At 36.2% G+C, this 18,141-nt stretch overlaps 2 protein-coding genes across 2 annotated transcripts in view; one reads left to right on the top strand and one right to left on the bottom strand.

The window, feature by feature from the left end:
- The window catches only part of LOC127716481 (pleiotropic regulator 1-like), a 474,697-nt gene that overhangs the window by 79,574 nt on the left and 376,982 nt on the right, over positions 1-18,141 (bottom strand). The gene's annotated exons all lie outside the window — the stretch shown is intronic.
- LOC127716477 (sodium-dependent proline transporter-like) overlaps positions 14,969-18,141 on the top strand; it is a 44,592-nt gene continuing 41,419 nt past the window's right edge. Inside the window, exon 1 of the mRNA XM_052222701.1 lies at positions 14,969-15,112. Coding sequence (XP_052078661.1) covers positions 15,098-15,112 — 15 coding nt within the window. The 5' untranslated portion in view covers positions 14,969-15,097. The remainder of the gene's footprint in view (positions 15,113-18,141) is intronic.

Below are 18,141 nucleotides of genomic sequence, written 5' to 3'. Positions count from 1 at the left end.
AAACAATTAAATCTCTACAAAGAAATAATTGATTTAAGATATGCATTTGTACTTTTAAATATCATTCTAACGAAATATATACAAGTGGTTTATTTTTTGTTGATGTTTTTTTGTGTTATTATATCGTGTTGTGCAATGTTATTCAACAGGATCAGAAATAACATAGTTACAAGAAGTCACAAGTTATTAAAAAATTGAAAACAACACGTTTAATAATTTCATGCGTTCGAAGCGCTTTTCTGGATTTACCTTCATCAGGAACGTTCAATGCGAAACATTTGAAATCCGAGGGAAGTACCGAAACAGTTAAAGAGCTATATAACAAAAATACCTAAAACAAATAGCCAAATTCATCTAAGGTCAACTTTGCCTGAGGGAGTTGAAACCTTAGTTTCTTTATAATTTCAAAATTTATAAACGGACAATTTTAGAAAAGTTTGTTATAAATCATGTCAGTACCGAAGTACTGACTACTGAGCTGATGATACCCTCGGGGACTGAGGTAACATAGTCAAATAAAAATTTTCATGCCCCAATGGGGACAGCAACCTGTAGGTTAATCATTAGAATTACCGAATGCTGTCTTCTTTCATGTGTACCAAATTAAACTATTTCCTATTTTTTATTCATAAGAATGATAATTGACATCTAGGTAATGTAGATAAACTTTGACATAGCTTTGACGAAGCTTTCTTGGAAATATTATACAGCAATGTGCTCCGCCAGTATATTGTATTGAATGTTACATGTATCAATATATATACTGATTTATCTCTCTTTCTCCATTGTTCACGTTCATATATGTGTATATTGGTGTGTTGTTTCCCTTATTGTTTCCGGCTCATGCTACATTGATAAGAGACAGGCAAAAGATACCAAAGGGACATCCAAACTCATAAGTCAAAAAGAAACTGACAACGCCATGGCAAAGAAAAGAAAAAGACCAAAAGACAAACAACAGCATACAAAACACAACACAGAAAACTAAAGACTAAGCAACACGAACCCCAGCAAAAACCGCCGGTGATCTCAGGTTCTCTGGAAGGGTAAGCAGATTCTGCTCCACATGTGGAACCCGTCGTGTTGCTCATGTAAGTACAAACCCGGTGATAAGTCTAATTCGGTAAGTCACATTCGGGGAAAAGGAGGTCGGGATTGTGCTTATGACGTTTGGAACATATCCGTCGTCATCTGTGAAACAGATATTCCATAACTGTCAACCAACTCGTGATGGCGTCCGTAAAATTTTTGAAGGGATGACTTCAACTTCAGTACTTGGAACTCTTGGTTGTATAGCTTCCTTGTGAGTAGCAACCCTCTATCAAGGAAATCATGATAGGAAACTGCAAGCCCTAGAATATCGTTTCAACTGGGAGATATATACTCTATATGCAGGCGCTGCTGAAATGTTGCTTCTTAGAAATGGAAAGTGTACAATTGGGAAGCTGAAATAATCTCTTTTCTCGTAAAGTTTTGTCCACAACCGACCCTCATAGTTAATTTCTATATATAAGTCAAGATATGAGACAGAATTAACTGTATCTGTTGTATCCTTTATCTCAAGTTCGATGGGATAGATGCGTTCAAAATGGTCAGCAAACTTTGAATTATTTAGTGAGAGAACATCATCTATATAGCGGCAATTGATAATGCTAGCTTTTTTTCATTCTTTTAATAAATGTGTCTTCCCAAGGATCGACTGTGCTTCCATTCTCTTTGCTTTTTTGCGCTCGCTACGCGTTCCTTGATTTTATTTGCAAATGTGTTGTCCGTATAGGCAATGTACATTTGCATTCAGAATTAATTGTGTACATGAAACACATAAACTTCAAATCATGAATTGTCTGACACTGCTAATATAACTGACAAAGCATTCAATAATATTACTTCTATTCAACTGGAATAATGGTGACATATCTTTTTTTTAAATAATTATTAGTACATGACATAGACATTTCATACGATTTCGTAATTTTGATTGGTCGAGGCATTCCAAAATGTATATATTATATTTCCCAATATATATGACTGCACGTGCTATCTTTAACAACGTTAAAAAATACACAGAAAAACAAAAGAAGCCTGATTTATCTCGTAATTTCATGGTTATGCCATTAAAATAAATGTAATGTTAATGCTGCTTTTGGTTATTTTATAGGTATTTAAAAGCATCAAACGTGTGCTTCCGCGCTTCATACAATATGTGCTTCGGTCAATTCCTTTACATCCCAATGAAATTACAACAAGAAGCATTCAACTCTTAAATGATTCTTTATCTTTAAATTTGGGGACTTGAACAAGTCCTGAATGTATTTCTTATTCAGTCATACTTTAGAAGGTTACTAGTATTACTTATCTACTAGGAAGGGCTAGTATACTATATTTATTTCACTTCAGAGTCATACTTTTTATAAAATGGTCACTAAAATTCAGAGCATTTTATGAAAATATATGTAAAATTGTTGATTCATTAGGTAATCTGAACAAACGTGATAAATTTATATCAAAATAGTTACGTACAGTTGTAACGTTGGGGCAACAGTAAGTTTCCATTGTTATTTTGTTGTTGGTAAGTTTTATGAGTTGGAGACAGAGAAGATGACTGTTATTCCAGAAAATAAAAACGATAGTTAGTGAATATTCGACGATCACATACCTGACGTGGAAATAATTAGTTGGGGTTTATTAAGGTTTTAAGGATAACATCGTATTTGTGTCGTTAATTTTTATGTCAACTTAACAATATTGATGCCTAAAAATGAATTTACGAAAGAGTTCGTTTGCATTTGATTGTTTGCACTTAAAACAAATCACAAGTCGCAAAATACTTTTGATAACGTTTCTATACTAGAAGGTCATAACGTTTTCCTGTCTGTATGTCCGTTCCGTGTTACGTTAATTAAAAAGACTTTGGTTTAAGGTAAAATAAAGTTTCGTTAAGAGGTAGTTTGTGTTCGAATCAACTTGAAACTTAGTGTACTTATGTAACGTGTTTGGCTTATAAACTATCTGTTCGTATCCGTTTTCACAGAATCTGAGATACTCCAATATCAATCTTTTAATTAACTCAAAATCTAACTACAACTTGGAGGCTTTACTAAAAACTACGAGACCAACCTTTAAACTTTGAAACTTAATAAAGAAACAACAATATTTACACAATTAACTTTGTATCAAAAAGTAGTCTAAAAACTATAACCTCAATTTATCCTTAATCCTTTCACTGACTCCGAGGTCCCAACCGATTTGCTCAACAATTATAACCTTTCAAAAACTATAAGAGGACAAGCTTCAAAACCATAGGTTCCTGAGACACCTTGTTCTGAGACACCTAGTTTCTGAGACACCCAGTCTCCGAAGCACCGAAGTCACCAGACTTTCACAAACTACCTGTTCGAGGGACTGCGACCATTCCCGTGGGAAATTACAGTTTCAGAACAACCCGGTAGCTTGCAACAATCGTAAAGACTTCTAGACCGCTTGCTTCAAACCACAAGCTTTCAACTTAATCCTAGTGGTTTATCAACTTACTTTTCAGCTCCAAATTCTTCTAAAAGATCTTTGAGTTAATTTGTATATAATTTATCGATGCTTTCCTCATCAACAGCCAAATACAAATGACCAAACTCGCACAATGTATCGGTGTCTTTATATACCAAGAGCGCGGACCTCAAGGAGAGCACCCTAGCAACAACGAGTTTCATAGCAACCAAGGATAAAAGGATGATTTTCCATGTAGTTTTCGTTAAGGCATTGTTCAAACGGGTAATTTATCATGGATTACAATTAAACATTGAATTACAAATATTGTCTTATGCTTAACTGCATTTCTGTCACATTACCCACGCCTCCGATTTCATGCGTCCTCGCATGACTAACATACTTTTTTTTTCTATTTGTATCAACTTAAAGCAACTGCTTACTGTTTTTTTTATAAATGATTAGTTCTTAGCTTCTCCAAAATTCGAATAATGAGATTGCCACTGTAAACGAAAATAGCTAAAAATAGGTTCTGAAGTAATTTTGCCTCGACAAGAAGCACTAATGGCTTACATGAGGGTTCTTTTACATGCACAGAGCGTGACATTTCCCTGCACATGGGACCTCGGATTTAACGTCCCCATCCGACGGACTTATACAAAACTCAACACGAAATAAGAATATTTATTACTGCTTTTGCTGCCTGCAATAACAGATCAAAGTTTAATCATAAGAAAGAAATTCCTCCAACACTGTCTGTTCAACCTCTCTGTTGTTTTCAACATATCTGGTAACGGTCTTGATATATTTTCTGTATTTTAATCCTTCGACCTGTGAAGCCTTATCTTGAAGCGTACTGTCTCTTTCTCTCTGTCTCTTTTTCTTTTGATTTTCACTGGTCACCTGCGACTCAGACTCTGAATGTTCTTTCTGCTCAGTTTCACTTTTATTTTCGGATTTTTTATCACTGAATAAATCTGGACTGTGGATTTTCCCCTCTATATCTTGCTTGTTTGATGACTCTTTCAACAGTTCAAGTAACTTCTCCTTTCTTGGAGCCAGAACTTTCTCTGGTCTGGTTGGCTTTCTTGTGATTCTTCCTTCCAGACAAACTTTATCACAAAGCTTAACTGTTTCAGACTTACTTTTATCATTTTCTGGTCTCGGACTGTCCTTTTCATCATCGAAGCTTTCTCCACCTGAGAGGTCTCCTATCAGGTTTTTTAACTCCCCGGGATCGGAAAACTCTTTTCCACTATCTGAGGAGGATTCACTGTCATCGGAAAATGAATCTGACTCATCTGAATTGTCATCTTTGTCCTTTAATGGAACGTCCGGTTCTTTCTTTTCCTCCTTTTTATCGTGAGGTACCTCAACTATTTTAACATCTTCGTGCTGGTGATACCTTTTCATATGACGTGTATAATATGCCGCCTTCTTGAACATTTGGTTGCACTGGTAGCAGGTCAATCTGCTCTTGTCCTGTGCACATGTTAATACATGATTTTTCAGCTTATCACTGTCGCTGTACTCCTTCTTGCATAATGGACAAGTTTCTTTCATAACTAACTTCACTTCCTTTGTCAGCCTTGGTGTGACCTTTGTTTTTACCATCACCTACAAAACATTTAGATATACATTATATTTCTCGATCCTCTTCGAAACATTTTTTTTTTTTTTTTTTTTTTTTTTTTATTCAAATACATACAACATACTGTAGAATACAACTTTATTCTATCTAAATTCACAAATAAAGTCCTGGTATCGCTCGGGACGCCTTACTTCGCGTCTTGGGCGAATGTTGTCTCTTGAAGAAACATCAGTAAACTCATCAGTATATGATTCATTCTCGTTTTCTATGACTGGTTCATTAACAATTAAATCAACGTCTTCCTCTCTTAATATTTGTGATTGTTTTTCCTTAATCCTATCACAATGGATAACTTGTGGCTTGCCACTCCTGCCACAATTAACCTCATATAACACATCAGACATTTTCCTCAAAATTTTAAAAGGGCCCCTCCAAAATGATGTTAGCTTAGGGGAACACCCTATCTTTTTCTGTGGGAAAAATATATATACTTCATCCCCCTTTTCAAATTTTCGCCAGGACAATTTCTTGTCATGATATGTTTTCTGTCTTAGTATTGCTTGTTTCATATGTGCCCTTACAAATGTGTGAGCATCTTCTATGCGCTCTTTAAGTTCCCATACCCACTGATTAGTAGGAACTGGTTTCACACTCGTAGGCATGCAATAAATTAAGTCAAGGGGCATTGTTGTCTCACGACCAAGCATGAGTAAGTTCGGAGTTGTACCCGTTGTTTCATGCTCAGCGGCTCGATAAGCCATCATTACATATGGCAAATGCACATCCCAATCTCTATGATGCTCCTGAACGTACGAGCTGAGCATAACTTCTAGTGTTTGGTTGAATCTCTCTACCATACCATCTGATTTAGGATGGTATGGAGTAGTTCTTGTTTTGTCAATTTCACAGAGGTTACACATCTCCGAAAACAACTTGCTCTCATACTGTGCTCCTTGATCTGAATGAATCGTATATGGTATTCCAAATCGAGCCACAACTTCTTCAACAAGTATCCTTGCCACAGTTCGTGCCTCCATATTTGGCATAGGAAATGCCTCTGTCCACTTAGTAAAGTAGTCTGATATAACTACTATGTATTTGTTATTATTTTCTGTTTCAGGAAGTTCACCCAGAATGTCAGTTGCAATTCTCTCCATGGGAACCCCTGCCTGAACAACCTGCATGGGAGCACGTTTCTTTTGCAAAGGCCGTTTACGTCTGGTACATTTGTCACAGCCTGCAACATATCTCCGTACATCATCTTGTTGCCCAGGCCAATAAAATCTCTGTCTTATCTTACTTAACGTTTTTGTGACTCCCAAATGTCCTGATGTTCGGACATCATGACAATATTCGAGAATTTTTCGTCTTTCACATAAAGGTACAACAGCCTGATAATATGTGATATTTGTACTTCCAATTTCCCAAGTCCTACATACCAGTTCATTCTCGATACAGAGTCGGTTGAACTGACTCCAAAGACTTCGCATAAAATAGCTGCCACAAACCTCTTCCCAGGATGGTCTTTCACCTTTTTCTAGCCATTCTCTGACCTTACTTATATTTGTATCAGCATTCTGAGCTTCTTGGAGCTCGGTAACAACACTGACTTGGTTCAATTCATTGCTATGTTTAGTTTGAATGTTCTGTGAATAACCAACCGCTGTTTCTTTCTCTATATTACAATGATTGCATTGTTTGCATGGCAGCCGACTTAAAAAGTCAGCATTCTTGTGTTTGGCACCCGGCCGATGTTCAATTTCCATGTCGTAAGAAAACAACACCTCCAACCACCTCGCCATCTGTCCTTCAGGATTTTTGAAATTTAGGAGCCAGCGAAGCGAACTGTGGTCTGTACGAATTTTGAACTTTTTACCGTACAGATAGTTTTTGTAATATTTGGAGAAGTGAACCACTGCAAGAAGTTCTTTTCTTGTAACGCAGTACTTGCGCTCTGATTTCGTCAAACTTCTGCTAGCATAGGCAATGACTTTTTCGGTATTGTCTTGAATCTGCGAAAGTACAGCACCAATTGCGGTTCCACTGGCATCTGTGTCAAGTATGAACGGTTTTGTAAAATCGGGATGAGCAAGGACAGGCGCTGTGGTCAGACACATTTTAAGTTTAAAGAAAGCTTCATTGCATTCATGCGACCAATCGTACTCTTTATTTTTCTCTGTAAGTTTGTGTAAAGGTTTAGCAATAGCTACAAAACCTTCTACAAATCGTCTGTAGTAACTACAGAATCCTAAAAATGATCTAACATCAGTAACATTTGATGGCGTTGGCCAGTTTTGAACAATTTCCAGTTTTTTTTTATCTGTAGCAACCCCATCTTTGGAAATAATATGGCCTAAGTATTCTACCTCTGTAGCAAACAAAGTACATTTTCGGGGTTTAAGTTTCAACTTGGCAGATCTCAATCTGTCGAAAACGGTAGCTAAATTTTTCAACATGTCTTCAAAGCTTTTTGCAAAAACAATTATATCGTCTAGGTATATCAAGCATAACTCCCATTGCAACCCTGCTAATACCGTCTCCATCAACCGCTCAAAAGTGGCTGGTGCGTTACATAATCCAAAGGGGAGTACTCTGAATTGAAACAACCCTTTTCTTGTTGCGAATGCAGTTTTGAACCGATCTGAAGCTTCAACCTCTACCTGCCAGTATCCAGAACAAAGGTCTAGCGTTGAAAACAACTTTGCACCTGAGAGCTGCTCCAGGGAATCATCAATTCTAGGTAGAGGATATGCGTCCTTAACTGTCGAGCTGTTGAGCATGCGATAGTCCACACAAAAACGCGTAGAACCATCTTTCTTTCTTACTAAAACTACCCCTGAAGCCCAAGGGCTGCTTGAATGCTCAATGATGCCCTTTTCTAACATGTCATCAATTGTTTTATCAACCTCAGGCTGTAAATGAAAAGGGATACGTCTTGGGGGTTCTTTATGTGGCATGTTTTCATGTGTTTTAATGCTGTGTTTAACAACAGTTGTCCGGCCTAAGTCAGAATCTGATTCTGAAAACACATCTGAATATTTCGAAAGAAAATTTTTAACCAGCTTGTTTTTATCCTCCGACATATTTTCAACTGTGTCTTTATACAATTGATGCATATGCGCGGGTAATGAGCTTTTAATTATTGTTTCACTGGGTTCTGATACTATTATCTCCTCGACCGGACTCAACTGCCCCACTATTGTACCTTCATGAATTGTTTGAGTTTCATCAGACAAATTCATAAACCTGAGTGGAACTTTCTCTTGATTTTTTACCAATATTCTACCTAAAAGACCCTTATTTGTGTCTACAAACTCTTGTGTTGGTTCAACAATACCAACTTGTTGGTTTGGTAGAACTGGTCCTCTGATAGTTCCAGTTACCAAAACTTCACTACGAGGAGGCAGTTGTACAGTTCTTGCTACTGATACTCGATAGCAGCCTATCTGACCTTCAAAATGTAAACGCGTTTCTCTTCCGTTTACCCAAATACTACCTTTAGTAAGATTGATAACACAATTTTGATTTCTTTGGAAGTCTATTCCCAATATACCATCTATGTTTAGGTCTGCTACTACAGCAATGTTTGAACAAACATATCCATTTAAGTCAATGTCAATAATAGTTTTCCCAAACAGAATTAAGGGAGAACCATTTGCAGTCAATATCTCTCTGTCCATTGGTGACAGAACAGGAGAATGCATACTGTCAAATAATTTTTTTGGAAATTAGAGATACTGTCGCCCCTGTGTCTATAAGCATCTTTGCTTTAGAACCATTTACTTTAGCTTCTATAAACATACCAGCCTCATTTGCTAATTTATTTACTCCTATCACACCGTTCTGTTTTTCGTGTGACACTTCAGGTCCGTTTGGGGTGTTCGATTGTGCTCTCTTTACACTACTTTCGGAACAATCTTTCTTGAAATGTCCAAATTTCCCACAATTGAAACATCCACGTTTCTTGCGATTCTGGAATTGTGAATTCCCTTTAAAAGGAAACCACCCTTTTCCCTGAGTTTGTTGCAAGACTTTTACTTCTTGTTGCAGATCAGTCAAAGCTGTCTGCATGTTTTTAAGTAGCTCTACTGTTTTGTCGCTAGTGTCACTGATGTCCGCATCTGTATTTGTAGCTCTTAAATAACCTTTCCCTTCCTCTCGCTTTATTTCAGCCTTATTAAAAGCTTCTAGTTCAACGGCGTGCCGAACCGCGTCATTCAGGTCAGCAGGTCTAGCTTGTTTAATTCTAAGTCTCATGTCCACACTCATGAGTCCGTCGATAAATTGCTCTTTAGCGAGAGTTTCTCTTACGTCATTCGGGGCAGTCGGATATGAAAGGTTCGCCAAGCGTCTTATGTCCTGACCTAATTCAGGAAGGCTTTCCGAAGCTTTTTGACGACGCTCCCGTAGTTGTGTTCGGTACAATTCCGTTTGATTGGCAGGCGAAAATCTCTCTTCGAGAGACCTCACAAGTTCCTTAAAAGTTTGTCTTTTATCTGTAGGTAAATTTCCTAGTACCCCCTGAGCTTGTCCTCTCAATGAGACTGCCAAATACAAACCCTTTTCTGCATCTGTCCAACCATTAATACTTGAACAGGCATCAAAATGAGACTTGTAATCTATCCATGAGCCTTGTCCGTCAAACGTAGCGGGCTTTATGATATTTTTGTTTTTGTTGTCTCCCCTATATGTACCTAATTTGTCTTGTGGTTTTGGCAAATTTTTCTTTCGCCTTTCAGTTACAAAGTTTGTCTCAAGAACAGAGTCTGAATAAGTTCTCATCTCTGGTGTTAATTTTACTGAAGCTGGGATATGTTTATCGGGTATTGCAGGCTTTGGCATAACTTTTGACTTAGCCCCTATCCCAATGTTTGTACTTTGGAATATGTTGCTGCCTGTACCAAAGTCAGGGTTCGGAATTCTGGCAGTAGCAATTCCAGAGTCAGATTGTCTTGGATGTGTTGTTTGACTAATAGGAGTTGACTGAGCAAAGTCTGGGGCATTTTCAAAACTTTTAATTCGTATGCGCCCTATTTCCCTGTTCAATCTATCTATCTCCCTTGTCATTTTTCTTGTTTCATAACTATCAGGGTCATACAACATATCATCTTCTCTGTATGTTCGCGACATATTTTGAAGAATAAATTAAACAAGTTTTTCAAAAATATTTTATTACACAACTTGACAATCAATGTATTTACAAAACAATGTATTGCTTCTTGCAAGGACAAATAGAAAATGAACTCACAATCAAACAATGTAATTACATATTATACTGAAGTCTCTCAGATCCCACCGCTGCTAACAATTTTGTAACGTGTTTGGCTTATAAACTATCTGTTCGTATCCGTTTTCACAGAATCTGAGATACTCCAATATCAATCTTTTAATTAACTCAAAATCTAACTACAACTTGGAGGCTTTACTAAAAACTACGAGACCAACCTTTAAACTTTGAAACTTAATAAAGAAACAACAATATTTACACAATTAACTTTGTATCAAAAAGTAGTCTAAAAACTATAACCTCAATTTATCCTTAATCCTTTCACTGACTCCGAGGTCCCAACCGATTTGCTCAACAATTATAACCTTTCAAAAACTATAAGAGGACAAGCTTCAAAACCATAGGTTCCTGAGACACCTTGTTCTGAGACACCTAGTTTCTGAGACACCCAGTCTCCGAAGCACCGAAGTCACCAGACTTTCACAAACTACCTGTTCGAGGGACTGCGACCATTCCCGTGGGAAATTACAGTTTCAGAACAACCCGGTAGCTTGCAACAATCGTAAAGACTTCTAGACCGCTTGCTTCAAACCACAAGCTTTCAACTTAATCCTAGTGGTTTATCAACTTACTTTTCAGCTCCAAATTCTTCTAAAAGATCTTTGAGTTAATTTGTATATAATTTATCGATGCTTTCCTCATCAACAGCCAAATACAAATGACCAAACTCGCACAATGTATCGGTGTCTTTATATACCAAGAGCGCGGACCTCAAGGAGAGCACTCTAGCAACAACGAGTTTCATAGCAACCAAGGATAAAAGGATGATTTTCCATGTAGTTTTCGTTAAGGCATTGTTCAAACGGGTAATTTATCATGGATTACAATTAAACATTGAATTACAAATATTGTCTTATGCTTAACTGCATTTCTGTCACACTTATATAGAAAATAAGGAAATGTGGTATAGTTACTAATGAAACAGCTTTCCACTAGAATCCACTAAAGAAAGACAGCTTTCTCACAAGCAAAAGGAAATCCATACTTATAAGTTTATAATATAAGATCCTACAATACAAGCTTGTTTATTGTGAAGTGAACTGGTTAGGAAATATTTCAATTTAAGTTTTTACTCAGATTTCGTGCCTCACTGAAACTGGAAATGAAATAGTGCGAAAGAGACATGGTGTCCTACGGACACATATTCTTGTATTTCTTGTAGAAAGAGATGCACTATGAATTGTAGTCGTTACATTGTTTGTTAAATTAAGTCGTAACTATTTAGAATTCAAGTGCAATGATTGACTGAGTATGTCGCTAGACTCAAGCTAGCAGCTACTCACTAGCAGCCACTCCGATATCAGCAATTCCGGAAGCAGCAAATTTTAAGACGTACCTACATTCCAAAAAGTTGCATCAAATTCAAACTTAATTAAAAAAAGTATAATAATAAAAAATGTATAAAACATTTCATATCCACAATAATATCTATTTTAAATATAATTTAGCAGTGGAAGACATTATTTGATGCGTTTTACAATTTCATTTCCTGTTAAATAATTTAAAGACAATAAAATATGGTTTACATGTACCATAACATCGTGCTGCACATTTTAAGACTTAAACATTCAAAACTTTTGATGGTGTTGGGTCCGGTCGCATAGTAAACATGTTTGCCCGGGCTCATTCCCCAAGGATCCATTCGCTCTTATTTCTAATTTAAATACACGTATTCATGTAAATAGAATCGTAAACAATTATTTAAAAAAAACGAAATTATACAAATATTAGCAACACTCCTTTTTATGGTATCGACTTATTTATCACACTTCAGGAATCATTTTTGCAATATTGTGTGAAATAACTTTCGATATTAACGGCATCCTAAAATAGTTCTTAAAAAGTGATATATTCCACTTTGGTTTTTTTTATCAAGCACACCTTAGGTCTCCATCTTCTTCTTGGTGTTGAAAGGGGGTCTCATTTGGGGGTTCTGATCCCGGATCCCGCTTACTGTTTTGTCAGATTCCCGTATACCGCTTACACAATGTACGTAAGCAATTCTCATTTTTTTGTAATTTCCCGTGTCCCGCTAGACTTCATTTCCCGTTTTCACGCCACAATAATTTGACTTTCACGTGACACGCTTACAAAAAATCGGCAATCCCGGGTCACGCTTAGACCCCAATGAGACCCACTTGAAAAAAGGTATTGCTGTAAGGAATTTTTGATAATTATCCATACCCTTGGTCAAATCGATGGTGGCAAACCCGTAAGGCTCGCAGCAATGCCGTTCACGCAAAGGCTTAAGCTCCTCGAAGGTCAGGTCCGAAGAGTAGTCACGATGAGTGGGTTGGAGATTCTTAGAGGCTTGTTGGAAGAGGCAGACGTCTTCACCTTGCTCAAAGAAGAAAGCGTAGATACCGTTACGTCAACTCGGTGGGGGTAGTACGCCAACGACATCGATTAGTGATTTGAGACACTTATCTTTGATGGACAAGAGTACGCGTATGTCATATTTAACCAGAACCTTTTTCAAGAGCTGGTAGATTGGTAAGTGAAGAGCTTCCCCAAAGACGTACAAGTGATCTTAATCTAACACCGTCGTCTTACCCCAGACTGACTTTCCTGTGATCATTCCTCTGATCTATCTCTGTGGAAGGAGTAGGTTGTTGTGTCTTTTCGCTGTAGTTTCATTGTATGAGATGTCTTCAACTTAAAATTTATTTAAATGAAATGAAATGCAAAAGTAAGACGGAGACGAGTACTAGTAGTTGCTTCAAGATCATGATTAGCAACGGGCGGCGAGGGAGAGTATGAACATGTGCTGTTGGTGGACCAAGGAAGTACCAGTTCGTGAGTACTAATGGTGGTGGATTAATGAACAAACTGATCAACATCTTACCGGTGGAGATGATTGGAGAATCTTCCGGGGCGCAACTTTACGGGACCTGGTACGAATCTGCATAAACGAGAGAACGCTAATGGAACACCAAAACCTTGGTCCATATCCGTCAATAGACCGAAGAAGTGTTCAGCGTTTCCAAAGTGTTAAACACTCAACCATGACCTACCATCTCAAGGATTTCAACGATGAGGATAAACATGGTTCTTTCTACGATCCCGGACTTCAGAAGACCGATCAGGACGAGTACCGCATCGAAAAAGTCTTGCAAAGGCGAACCTGGAACGGAGTCAAAGAGCTACATCAAAAGGAGAGGGTTCCCCCGAGTCAATCAATTATTGGAATAAACAATCAGACATGCAGTAACAAAACAAACTCCCAGCTATCTTTATTGTCTTGGCAATTAGCCCAGACTGAAAAGGTTGGGATAATGTGAAGGTTTTACCGAGACATTCAAGTGCTGATTTTATTCAATCAACAATTTGTCCATGCTCGGATGCTGAATCGTTAACGGATCTACGTTTTAATCTCTCAGCAATTAAACAAAAACCCTAAAAATTTTCCAGGTTGTGCTTGATGTTCTTATTTTTTACTCATCAGTCCGTTGTATTTCTCTTGCATTGTTTACATCAGTTCTTGTCAATTCTTTGCATATCGGCCTTTCGTCATTTGCTCATCTGCCACCTTTCTTTCGGAAAGATTACGAATAGAATGGTGTTGCATATCTATGTCGTTATTCATCTTACCATCGCTGGCAGAGACACATTCAGACTTGCCCACTTTGTCCATCAACGTTGTCTCGAGTTCTTTGATCGTTGCATCATAATCTTTCTTCATCTGTTTCATATATAAAAGCAACAGTAGTATACCGGTGTTCAAAAGTCATCAATCGATTTAGAGAAAACAAATCCGGGTTACAAACCAAAATCGAGGGAAACACATCAACTATAAGAGGAAATAAAGGAACAACAGGAACACCAAAGTGCAACAAAAACAAACGCCAACACACATAGAAACGAACTATTTGATAACAACTGACATATTCCTGTCTTGGTACAGGACATTTTAAGAAAACATGGTGGGTTGAACATGGTTTCATGGCATGCCAAACCTCCCGCTTTATGACAATGTTAAAAAATATCGCTAAAACACTACGTAACAGAAATACAGCACAAACACATGCAAGAACATTCATAACAGAGAAACGCACAAACAAATAATATAATAGTCGACACAACATACAAACCACAGAACAACAACGAACATATTCTCCATCAACGAAAAACACCACAGGATATCAAAAACAGCGACGCGCTATCCTTTTTGATCTAATCACACTGGGATTGTAATGCCTCGGTTTCATCCATTCTATCTTGTGCTTGTTTAATGACCAACAGTTTCGTTGCAGCATCCGTACTGGCACTGGGATATTTCATGTTGGTCATTCAAGTTGTGTTTATGTTGAGGTCTTCGAGCAAACTGGTCATGTTCACCCCTCTCTCTCCAATATAAAAAAAAGACGAAATAAGAATGTCAGTCATAAAATGTAGCTAAAAATAACGTTATGTAGTGCACTATACCTTAATTTTTTCTTTGTTTTATATCTTATTTGAATTATGCATAACAGAAACATCTTTTAACGTATATATGTATTATAGTATTGATTAACTCATACTGCATTTAAACCAATACACGTTATGATAGAAAAACTTTATGAAGAATTTACCCATTGTAAATCATATGACTGTTTAGGTGAAACGAAATCTTGTCCAACGAACCGTCACTGGTCACATGATTTACTTTTTTGTGCCAACTCTTTTTATATACTGATCGCTGGATTATTGTTTTCGTTATTTCGTTTAGTTTATTAAATTTCTGTATACTGAACCAAAAAATGGGACAGAAGGAGGTAAGATTGACACGTATAAATAGTATTGTTTTAATTTTTTTGTACTATAAATGAAGGCCTAAATTTGGATAAGAGTCGAGGATAAATGATATATACACGTATATATAAATCTTCTTTATTTCCTTATTTTAAATACCAACCTGTTGATCATGCATATACGAAAGCGCCCTGGATACTTTTGTCGATGATACATTAAAGGTATCTGCCAACCATGCATGTTTATGTAAATTATTGTATAAACATTTTTAATTTTGACTTTTTCATTCTTATTTTTCAAGTGTATTGATGACGGCTAATAGCAATATTGATTTCGTATGTTTGACTGTATTATTTTCCGGTATTTTTGAGCTACTTGTCTTTTTATTTAACTATTGAATACATGATAAGTACGGGTTATCATTGTTACTGCTTCATAATTTATTATTTGTGATTGTCAAATTTCATCATCAAAGATTTTAGTACGCCAGACGCGAATTTCGACAACACAAGTATCATAAGTGCACTAAAATCAAAACAGTGCCAAATCAATAACAGCAGTGTTGAAGAGCAAGGAAAACCAATAACAGCAGTGTTGAAGAGCAAGGAAAATCAATAACAGCAGTGTTGAAGAGCAAGGAAAACCAATAACAGCAGTGTTGAAGAGCAAGGAAAACCAATAACAGCAGTGTTGAAGAGCAAGGAAAATCAATAACAGCAGTGTTGAAGAGCAAGGAAAATCATAACAGCAGTGTTGATGAGCAAGGAAAACCAATAACAGCAGTGTTGAAGAGCAAGGAAAATCAATAACAGCAGTGTTGAAGAGCAAGAAAAACCAAATTTTCCAAAACGGTATGCAAAACTTTGCTAAGGACGTCCGTGTCTAGGGTAGAAAATCTGAGTATTTTAAAACGCCTCATCTTTCAAGCCTTTATCAAACAGTCTATTCAATCAATTTAAAGCATACGGACCTTTTAAATCATCATAAAAGATATAACAAAAACTGTAAAAATAAAATTGTGTATGTTTTAAACTAGCTGAAAGACATCGTTTCAACTTTTTAGATAGCTAATCAGTCAATTTATTCTGTTCAACTTTATTTTACTTATAATTTCATGCTTTCATATTATGTTATGTTTTGCACGCTTCAATTATAAGCCGTATTACATTGTTGAATACGATTTACAGTTTAAAAAACGATTAAAACTCCAGACTAAATTTTTAATAGTGTATAGTAAGGACCTTCAACCCTTACTTTACCTCTAAATATGCTAAACAAATCTACGTTTATTTTGTTTGTCTTTTTTGATGAAGATGTCGGACGTTTTTGTAAATGGACGATTTTGTATCAGCACAAACTACCTATTTATGACACAATACCTTCGTTTTACATTCTGCATTTTCATCCTATTCAATAATCACTAGTTCATCATACCTTAATAAATGAAAAAGTTGGTCTCTGATGGAGAGTTGTCTTATATTGAAGATTAGCCAATTTCAAGAAACACGTAAAAATTGGCACAGGAATTAAAAACTTAGGGGAAAAATAAACTATAAAAAATACTCTCTATATGAATACAAGGGCGGCGATTGATGTGTTTCCGGGCCTATCACAGTTGTAGATGAAGAGACCGTAATCATATTTTCTTCCTCTACATCAGTTTTTTTTCTCAAAATTCATAATTTATGGTAAACATTTAATGCTACCAAATTTGATTTCGATATATAGTGCCTTCAGTGTTGACCGAGGAAAAAGTATTTGAGAATCCAAAGCATATACAAATGTTGAAGAGTCTATTTAACCGAAAAATACCAAAAGTATAACCAATTACTGGCAAGTTGTCAGAGGGAGAAAATAGAAAATGAATAACAAAAGGTTGCTTAAAAAAGATTAATTCGCTGTATGATTGATCTTTTGGTTTTCTTCTTATCTTTCTTTTTGCTTTCGTTCTTTTTTATGGGCGAAACACTATTACTTTGGTGTAACATGTGACGACTTCATTTACTGTGTTTATTTTTTATCCATTTCAAGTGCATTTGATATTCTCACTGCTAGACATATTACCATTCATAGTTTCTATATAAATACCGTTGGTTATAATTTAATAATAACTTTGATTTCAGCTCAATTTTAATAATTTATCACTTTTTAAACTGCAATAAATATATGGCATACGACTTGTTTTTATTAATCATTATACCGATATAACTGCAAAGCGGTCTGAAACTTTGTATAACTCTAATGTTTGTTAAACCTGTGCACACTATTTCAACCTTTTCTTTACCTTATTCACTTTAATTTTAATGTCGAATGTTTTCAAAATAATGTTTAAATTTGCAGGCTTGGGTTACTTCTTTGTTAAAAGTTATTTTAAATTTATGAAGATTTGGAATTTCTGTTTTTTAGTGCAAAGTTGTTTACTTATGTATGTATACATTTTACCTGATGTTCTACGAACCTTGACTCCTTCCCTCTATACACTTTCACCGGTACTGATTTCTCAAAAAGGATCAACGCTGTTAAAAAAGTTCCTTTGTATAATTCCACAAATCAGTTATCACTAATAGATTACTAGCCCTAGGAAAATTTTAAACCAACTTGTTCAAAACGTACTTATTTAATCTATACAGTAAATCACACTGGAGAAGACTTAGCTTAAGAGCAAAAAGGATATTTGCCACTTCGATCTAACAATTGATTGAAAATCAACAAAGCAGTCTTTGAGATTTTTTTGCAGAAGGAGGGAGTACATGAGTTACTATTCGTAACAGAGAAATAATTCAATCTTCGTTTTCCGTATCCTGCAGACGAAACATGTTTATCATAATGTTTTGTTAGATAATATGTGGTAAAATTATTATCAAAAAAATGCTGATTATAAAATCAGATTTAACATAAGTACATGTATATTGTACTCTTGGTTACTCTCTCTAACGGTTGGATAAAATCATTTCTACTTTTCGTAACTATTGGTATTTGTTCATTTACATGCACATCGTGGAAACAAAAGTATCAAACTGAACACAGGTCATTTGTGGTCAGATAATGAACT

Source organism: Mytilus californianus, unplaced genomic scaffold (genome assembly GCF_021869535.1).
Source record: "Mytilus californianus isolate M0D057914Y unplaced genomic scaffold, xbMytCali1.0.p SCAF_9, whole genome shotgun sequence".
Lineage (NCBI taxonomy): Eukaryota > Metazoa > Mollusca > Bivalvia > Mytilida > Mytilidae > Mytilus > Mytilus californianus.
The sequence above is the reverse complement of the archived record's forward strand: the minus strand, read 5'-3'. Positions and strand labels throughout refer to the sequence as shown.